The sequence below is a fragment of the Charadrius vociferus genome, unplaced genomic scaffold, assembly GCF_000708025.1.
Source record: "Charadrius vociferus isolate BGI_N301 unplaced genomic scaffold, ASM70802v2 scaffold195, whole genome shotgun sequence".
Taxonomy (NCBI): Eukaryota; Metazoa; Chordata; class Aves; order Charadriiformes; family Charadriidae; genus Charadrius; species Charadrius vociferus.
Genome location: NW_009648539.1, coordinates 3,826,029 through 3,835,541, shown reverse-complemented (window position 1 = coordinate 3,835,541; position 9,513 = coordinate 3,826,029). Strand labels below are relative to the sequence as shown.

The window sequence follows — 9,513 nt, the reverse complement described above, 5'->3', positions numbered from 1 at the left end:
CAGAAACCAAACACCGGCTTTTTATTTAGAAGAATGCAGTGGCCACCCTGAATACTTCTATAACAGTGTGGGCAAATCTGGTACTTTATACTATATATCAATTGCAAATAGGCTTCATTTTCTTCTAGCAGATAATGACCCGCTCTCATTTATACACATCTCTTTTTGTGCAACAAATGCTACAATAAAGCTAACAACTTTTGCAAAACTGCAAATATTAAAAAATACTGTCCATCTCACATTCTCTGTAATGGCTTTGTAGTCAGCTTCAGAATCATGCTTTGGGATAGCTAAGGGTATTTTATAACACAATAAATAAACCTTCTCTTTGGGTATAAATCTTCTCTAACATATAACCAAGAGCACCAACATTTAAGAAAGAAGCCTCTCAGTCTCATCTCCCTTTTAGCTAGAAAAATGTAATATTAGACCATACACTCTATTCACCCTCTGGAACCAGAAAAAGTGGAAAAAAATCATGCAATACACGTGGGTTTCAACTTCAGAGCAACTGTAGTGAGGGCAGAAAACAAGCAAAGAGCCCCCCGTTTGATCCCTGTTTGAGCCATGGGGACAATTACCATCCGAACTAAGAAAGAAATTGCTCCTTCATCTCTGTTGCTTCCTTATTTTCAGGCTGACGCAGCCAACTTTCTCCTGCAACAAGAGTTGTGACAGAGCCACGTTTTCTTCCCTATCCTTGTGGGCAGGCCTGAGGTTTTCAAGCACAGGTTTACAACCAGTCTCTGCCTCAAAGCATGGTGAAATCTCTTCGGATGTCTGCCCGTTATGACTCAGAGCAGCTGCTGAGAACACTAAGCCAGAGTGTTCTTGAGGATGAGGTATGTTCACAGTTCTGGCCTTGCCCATATAGATGCATAAGTATTGCTAGTGAGTGGGTGTCATCTCTGGCAGTAGGCATACAGTGCTTGAATTTCAGCACTAAATGACATCTGTGGGTGCTGGGATGCATTCCTGTAGCTAAAATACTCCAATAAAAATAAAAAAAAATTTAAAAAAATAAATTGTCAGAAATAAAATCAGTAACATCATAAAAATAATGGTATGTTTCTGGAGAAAGGTGATACAAATATTTGAAAAACTATATTTGATAAATTGAATGAGTCGCACAACACTGTAGGCTTCTCACATCTTACTTCTGAGAAACTCAGAGCACTGGTTACCACATGAAGGGACTGAATGTCCTATGAACTTAACATGACAGGTTTGAATGTTCTATGAATCAGACAGGTCAGCTGTCTATAACGTAGCTATTTTGGGAATTACTTCATGATATTCCCTTTCTTGAATGGAATAAAGCCCATCTGAAAGTGACTGATGAAAGGTCAGGTCAGTGAAGGACATTAGGGTATTTCCACGCTTCAAAAATAATGTGTATTGTAAGCATACTGTGCAAACAGTACGCACAGTTTGGAAATTAGGCTTCCCTTTTTTCATTGCTCTAAATTTATACTGTCTCACTTCTAAACCATACCTAAACCTATCCAATTGCTGTGTAGTGAATAAGCCAAATAAAATTATGCAGTTCTGAGGATAACTATTTTTTATTATTAATTAAAGTAAATAATCTGTTCTGTTAAATTGATCTGGTTTTAGGGTTATTCATTCAATAGACATAAAGCTTTTAATGGACTGCATCAGGACCTTGTATTATTTCATGGAGTTGCCTCTTTTCACTACCATATCTACCACAAGCTGAATCCGAAAACTGTGGAATTTGTAAAATTGGGATCTCCATTTTGAATTTCACATTTAGGAAAGCCTGTATCTGGACTAGAAAACATGTGTCTCTCATTTAAATGAGTACATAAAGTTAGGAACAAAGGAAGGATCTTAAACTCCAGCATGAACCAAAAAAAGGCTCAATCCGCTGACTGATTGTCTTCCCACAGGCACAGATGTGAATCATGAATAACCAGAATAATTATGTAGGATATAAATGAGATGAGAAGAAGCTAGTTTCTCCATCAAGTACAATTTGCCAATAGCTGACATCATTATAATAGGATTGGAGACTATCCCTTGAGGAAAATACTTGCTAGACAATGAGTCTGTTAAGCTAGCCTTAACAGTACACAGAGGAAAAAGCTCAGGGAAAGCATCAATCCATTCTTGACTGTCACAGTTGTAACTACAGAAGTCGGTCTTTTCAGCCTTTAATCCCCACTCAAGTTTACCTCCCAAGCAACCAGGTTTGTTTCTGGACCAGTCACTCTTTGCCTCCACCACCAAGCTGCAACTCCCTCTTCTTCATTCAACATATTGAAGAGAAAATCCCAACCTGCTTGTAACTTCATAAGCTTTCCTCCCTTTCTGCCGTATGGCAGCAGCTAACTGGCTTGTGCTTTCCCCAAAGAAAGCATTATTTATTATTCCACCCAAAGGTACAAGGTATACAGAGTACTAGATAAAAACAATAAAAGCTACTATATGTTTCCCCATACCTAAAGATTAATTTATTTTTTTTGCAACGTTTAATATGTTTCTGCTAGTTCAGTGATGGCCATTGCTGTGCTGAAAGAAGTCAATTTCTTTGCTTCAGGCAGTTCTTTGGGTATTTCCCTCTTTCTTCACTTGCAGCACTTGGGCACTTCAGCATTTGGAGATGATTCCCAGGAAGCTCTCAGAAGCTCATTTAACTCCACCATGCTGTTTTAATCCTAAGGACCTCAACAATTCATCACCTCCTTTTGCTCCTGGTCTCCAGAACAGGAAGAGTACGTCAGGCAGGCAAGCCCTGCAATGCACTTTTTACTCTTTCCATTTTTTTTTTGGAGACTGTGGTATTCTCTCCAGCTGCACCTAACCTTTGCCCCTGTTCTGTTTTCTGTTTGTTTCCCACCTTCCTTTTCCAGTGCAGAATCCTCTGATTTAATTCTTCAACTCAGGAGAGATGAAAGGAGCTGAGAAAAATGAGTAGCATGCAATTTTTCCACATAAAAGAGCACACAAATCCTAGATTATCTGCAACAGCTAATTCCGTTAAGTCAGAAAAAAGGCAATCTGAAAGTAACCTTGCAAATTGTTCTGAAAACTTACCAGCTCCAGTACTAACTGCACTTGGCTACACCCACCAAAGGACTGAAAATAAAAATTTTAGTGCAAGAATTTGAAGATGAAGATCCAGGCACACCTCCCAAAAAGTAATACAAATCACTATGCTGAGCTAAAGTAATAGATCAGGCAGATAAATTATTTTCTGCAGTTTGTCCTAAACATGCAATGTGTGTTTCTCAACAGTTGTCCTGGCCAGCATTGTGGCAAGCATACATAACACTTATTAAGAAGTCCAGAAATAACATGCCACACTTTTTAAAAGACAACAGGAGGCATTCTGGCAACCTTATCAGGATGAGAAGTAAATAATGGATGAAAGCTGCTGAGCCAAGAGTAACTATGCCACAAGACATACTAGACTCATCCCCTCCATTCCTCAAATGAATTCGCCATTGTTACATTCCATTAACGGCCTCACTGACTGCTCTTAATCATCTTCAAATAAAACCCTCATCCAAAAGTGGAATACACCGATGATCCCTACAAGCCTTACACACACACACACTGTAAGAATCAGTAAGGTAAGAGCCCATGAACTTTCAGTCCAAAAGTCTATCACCATCGTCAGCAGGCCAAATCAAAATTGTATTAGTTAGCAGTCTTAAATTATGAGTCAAAACAGAACTTAGCCAGTCAGTGGGAATGAGTCCGTGCTCCTTCCATTCATGGGAAATTACCTTTCCCGTGCAATCTGGCAAGACTAGTTTCCTGAGCTTCAGTTTTTCACCATAAATAATCGCAATAAATTATCGGCTACCTCTTCTGGCTCTTTTGGAGTTCATTTATATCCCTCTTGTAAGGTGCTACATACAATGAACAGAAATTCCTTGCAGCAACATGATGCAAACACTACGGTCAAGATCAAGGTATTCTGAGTTGGAAAACAATAGTGAATCTTTACCTCATTCTTTCAGGGACTTAACACGTGTTTGTGTAGATGACATAGGGATTCTAAATGATTCCTATCATGTATGTAGAACTACATGCTACCTCACATCTACATGAAGTTCTGGGTGTTTCAACATATTCCTATATTAATGACAATAAGGAAACACCTAAGGCCAACACACTGGTTAGCAATGGAGTATAAGGATGGTGAGGAGGTAAAAGTAGGCAATTAAATAGTTTTTAATAAGGTAGCAAATCAATGACTGAGATGTACAGAAACTAGTGAAATGCACCAGTATTCCTCAAGGTTTTGTTATTAACAGTTATTATTCAGCTTTGTCTGAATTATAAATTCAAAAAATATTAGAAACACATACAAAAATGCATAATTTTTTACTGTCTAGTACCGTATCTCAAGTGTCTCACCTGTATTTTCTCACACTTCTCAACCTGCCATAAACATATACCTGAAACATGCTAGTGTCTTAATTTTAATGAGTTTTCATGCATGTAACGAATGCCTCATTTAAAGAACATGTACATGGTATATATCTGTGTGGGTAAAAAGAGGGAAAATAACAAAGTCCCATCTTCCCTTATTAATATCCTTGTTCCTGATCCTATTATTCCAAAAGCTCTGATTGCCCTCGCTTTCAGTGTAGGATCAGAGTGATCTGTGATTTTTTTTTTTTTCAAGTCCTGGCAAGTAGGTTGTGTATGGTGTGCATTACATGCATGAAAATATGCGAGCTTTGTAACATAAGGGGTGCCATATTTTAGTTGCAGCAGAAAGTTTGCTTAAGCCTGGTAGAGCTTCTCCATGACAAATGCCATGATGACTTCTGAACTAGTTATTTCTATTCCACTTCTTTGCCTTCTATGTTGGTCTTATGGCTCCCACAGGCATTTGAACAATGCTTGTCTTACAAGTACTAAGAAAAATGTAAGGAACAAAAACTGTGGGCTTGTGGAAACAAATCTTTACACATTACAAGACAGGCAAAAGCTTTTAGAGGGATTGCTATATTCTCAGGAAATATGTTAACAGGAAAAGGTCTTCTCCTAATGCTGCAAGTGCTGCACAAAGAGCAGCGGGAGTTCTGTGATCATGTGGCATGTATATGACATGAAAGGATAACAAATCCAAGGTTTCCTGTATGGCCTTCACTTGTGCATGAAGTAGGCAGTTCCAAAGGATTAGTCTGAAAACACAGAGCTATAAGGTACCAGAAAAAAAGGCCAAGTGGATGCAGCTTTATGACCAAAGTAGAATCTAGATATACTTATAAATAAATGAGTTAAGCATTTGTTTCTTTCACGACAAGCCCATAAACAGAATATTAAGTAGGTTAAAATAAATCAGGAAATAAAGCCAAAATAAAAGCTGTGCTTATTTCCATTGCCAAGGATTCAATATCCACTTTCAGCGCTACTACAAGCATGCTCCACTGCTGAGATTCATTGAAACCACTCAAGGGTGACTAGGGATAACTCCCACAGAATCTCTCTTCTCATTTGCTTCAAAGATAAAAGGGACATCAGGGTGCCGTCAAAGCGCTTACCACTCCTACTTCAGTGCATGGAGAAATAAAGAGAACCACCCCCAATCTCACAGATAGGCCACATTCAGTTTCCCTCTACCAAAACCCCAAGACACTAGGAATAACTGAACGGGTTATTAGATTTTACTTCATTTAAAGACACTATCTTCATTAGTGGGATAGGGGGTTTGAAGTGCCCACACCCCAAAAAATAGCCAGCGTATTAGTATTCTGTGCCAGAGGCATCTATGCTTCCATAGGAGGAAGATAAGGCACATACACAGGAACTCTATAGCTCATATACTGCCCTACAAAAGATATGGTCACCTTCTTCCAGGGGCTCAAGATCTGATGTTCATAACCCATTAGGATCTGGAATTTTGGTTCAGACTCCATGTCTTACTGCTCCCCAGATGAAAAGATGAGAAAACAGTTCTTTCCTTGTCTCTAAAAAGATTTCCCTATTTGGAAGATTGCCTCTATTTAGGTCACTTGAGAGGACAATCATCATTGCTGTTTTCTGATTTATGTGAAGCTCTGTATTATACCAACTGTGAAATAAATTCTGGGCAATCAATAAGTAATTAAAACAGAACTAATAGCTGGGACATAACTGAGAGTACAAAGTGCAGCTACAACCTAATTATTACAATTTGATCCAAAAAAAGTATCCCTCCGGGCAGCAAAGTTTATTGGTAGAGATGCAGGCTTGTGGGGCATGGCTGCCAACAAACATGTTGGACACATGCTGAGCATCCCCACCCCTCCCAAAAGCTGAACACTATTTAATCTGCCCTCTGGATAGAGGGACAAAACTGGTTCTGCTAATTCCCTCAACATCACACGTTCAGCTGCACATGGGCTCTCACTGAGGAGGGCTTTGTATTACCTCAAATATAACTTAGTAAGAAATAGTAAAATGACAAGGTCCATCTGTTCACATCCAACCCGTAGAATCAAATATTCAGACCTCCTTTCACAAAGCTACATGACACAAGATGAAGATGCGCTATATTCTTAAACACAAAATTTGTTTGAAAGTTTATATCTGCTATAAGTGGGTGCTCAGGCCTTCACAGCTTCATGAAGCCAGAGCCAGGTGCATGACCAGCACAGATGCCAAAATTCACAAGACCTGTTTAAGCAGGCAGTTTAAATCATTGTAAAGAAAAAAGAACACATTGGATGATCAAAGATTGCAGTTGACTAGTTTTGGGGGAGAATCTAGTACAAGAGAGTTTGGGATTTTCCCCTTTGCAAAGGCAAGACAGGGTGCCTAAGTGTCCTTTCCATCCCCTAATTAACAGTCTACCACATGCACTTGATGTATCACGAATCTGCCAGAAGCCATTAATTGTTATTGTTAACTATACATCCAGTTTTGTTTTCAGAGCAATTTTTCACTATATTTAACTTGCTTGTCCCTAAGAAAATTATGGTGTTTTAGAGGATTGCACAAAAGTTACCACATTAACTTGATTAAACACCTGGTAGAGGACTGTGCCTACTGTGGAACTGAATACTAAGTGCAAATAAATTATGTTACTCATCCATTCCTCTGCAGAATATCGTACATTTTGAGACTTTAAATATATCTGTCACAATCAAGGAAAGATTAATACTTTCCTGGATGGAAAGCGTTATTTTAATTTACTTGAAAAGGGACTCTATGCACATATAAAAGGGAACTTTCAGCTCAGTATTGAAACAGAGAACAATTGTTTCTTCAAGCTTGATCTCTGCATAGGTTATTACATGATATGGAAGCTAATTAGCCTTGGGCACATTTATGAACCTCTTTCCTAGATTCAGATTAGAGGCATGATGTTTCTGAAGCATGCATTGTTGCCTCAGTGAATCATACAAATGATAGGAAAAAATTGTTTTTGATTCTTATGTAACAAAAATAAAAATTAAAAAAATGTCCCTTCATGAAAGACTTACTGTCAAAAGACTGGAAAACACCAGTGAAACAGACCACAGTACTGCCATCACCTACATCAGAAGGGACTAGTTTTGAGGCACTCCAACCTTCTCTCTGCGGGGTCAGTTTGCTGTCTCAGATATTTTCTGCCTCTCTCCTGGAGAACAGCAGACTTGAGTGAGATCTTAACCAGTGGAACCAAACTGTTCCTGCTTCATTTTAATTTATTGTTAATTCAAGAAGCTTGGCTGAGCAACAGTATACTTCCTTCTTGGATATTCAACTCTTGCAGATGAGCAAAACGGGAAGTGAAAACAAAAAGCAGACGGTAACATCATCATCTCTTCTTTTTCCTCGCTCCTTTTCCGATCAAATTTTCCATCTGCTTCTAGTTGCCTGTACTCTCAATTTATTTAAACTACATTCACCGTTGCTCACTTTCAGCCAAATACTCCCATCTCTGAGAGATACAGAGTGCTGTTACCTACTTCCTGTGATGGCTAAAAACAGAACTCTTTTGACTGGCACTCACACCGGCTTCAGCTTCCATTTAGAGACATCCTATTTGGTATAACCAGTTTCATGAACATTGCAAATCTCATCCTTAAATTAGAGTCTTTACCATCTGGCCTCCTGAGTACCCTGTCTCTCAATTACTTAGCAGCAACACTTCTACCTTGTTCTGTATCATTATGTCTCTGCTTAATTTCATAAATGACTCTGGCACACGACCTGTGGACCTAATCACGCAACTCAGCTTCTCTGAGCTCTGTAGAGATCCTAGAGAGAATCACAGAAGTGTAGTAGTGCTGTGGGACATGAACTGCATACTGGAGCACATGCATACAGAATAAATTAAGGTAGAGTGTCCTTAGAGATGCAGTCGGGATGTTTTGAGGGCTAGAATTAGTGATCATATGATAAAGAGAGAGAAAAAGAAAACCCGGGGAGGTAGAGAACAAAAGAGAAAGAGGTAGAAAGAGGAGTATGGAAGGGAAATATTTATTTAGTTATATAGTATAAGACACTGATAGTAATAAATATTGCATCTTAATTAGTACAATTTTTAATATTGTAACTTACCATCGATAGCCAATTTGAGATCAGTCAGTGTAGTTCGAACTCTAGATATGACATGTTGCATGCGGTCAATTTCTTGACGGAGAAATATATTTATGGGTTGAACAGCTCCCATCTTTTGAAGCTGGGCTTTTACCTAAACAAGAATAGTGCAACGAATATAAAATTTAATCTCCTGTTTCCTGTGCAATAATTATTGAAAGCAAAAGGATGTTTTTTTCAATTGTATCGCATAATTCCTGAGAAAAAAAAAAGTTTTTATGTAACAGATGGCCATGCAAGTCCTGTGCCAACTGTAAGATTTAGCACAGTGTGACTCATTAGCTTACTAAAAGGAGCTCCTCTGTCATCCTAAGGAGGGAAAGTTCCCTCTTTTTGAAGGGACACAGCAGCTCCTTCTGTCCTTGTTAGGCTGCAGGGTCTTAGATCTTAAAAAAAAACCAAACAACAAACCCCACATGCTATAAAAAAGCATGTTCAATGGTAACTTCTTCAGATTTCCAAATTGTGCTAGGTGAACTTTCTTACCTCTTCTTGCCCTGCTGAGTTGAGATAATGCTTCCAATGGAGTGCGACTTTACCAGCACAATGATAGATAAAAGCTGCTACTTCCAATAGCACGTGACTCACTCATAAGACAAGGTGCTCATGGATGCATTACAAGAGAGGCAAGATTGCCAAGAATAATACAGATGACACAGAATTCTGTTACGCCATTATGTGCACCATTTTACAGGTAGAAGCTTTTGGCCTTCTTAATTTTTAAGGATAACAGTTTCACTCATATTCAACAGAGAACATTTTCAAAATGGAATTAGTTTTCTATGTTACTGAAGGAATGTCACAGCAAAAGTAGCAAAAGCATTCCGTGTCTCACTTCAGCATATAATGCATATACAATGTGTTTCAGACATAGCCTATACGTCACATTGAAGCAGCATGAACCCTGATCTTTGCTATAGTCACTCCTTCCCTCTGCAAGGGGACTACAGAACCAAAAAG

The 9,513-nt window shown here is 38.7% G+C and overlaps 1 protein-coding gene across 1 annotated transcript in view; it reads right to left on the bottom strand.

The window, feature by feature from the left end:
* LOC104287238 (dynein heavy chain 5, axonemal-like) overlaps positions 1-9,513 on the bottom strand; it is a 176,473-nt gene that overhangs the window by 8,383 nt on the left and 158,577 nt on the right. The window contains exon 74 of the mRNA XM_009885913.1: positions 8,515-8,647. Coding sequence (XP_009884215.1) covers positions 8,515-8,647 — 133 coding nt within the window. The remainder of the gene's footprint in view (positions 1-8,514; positions 8,648-9,513) is intronic.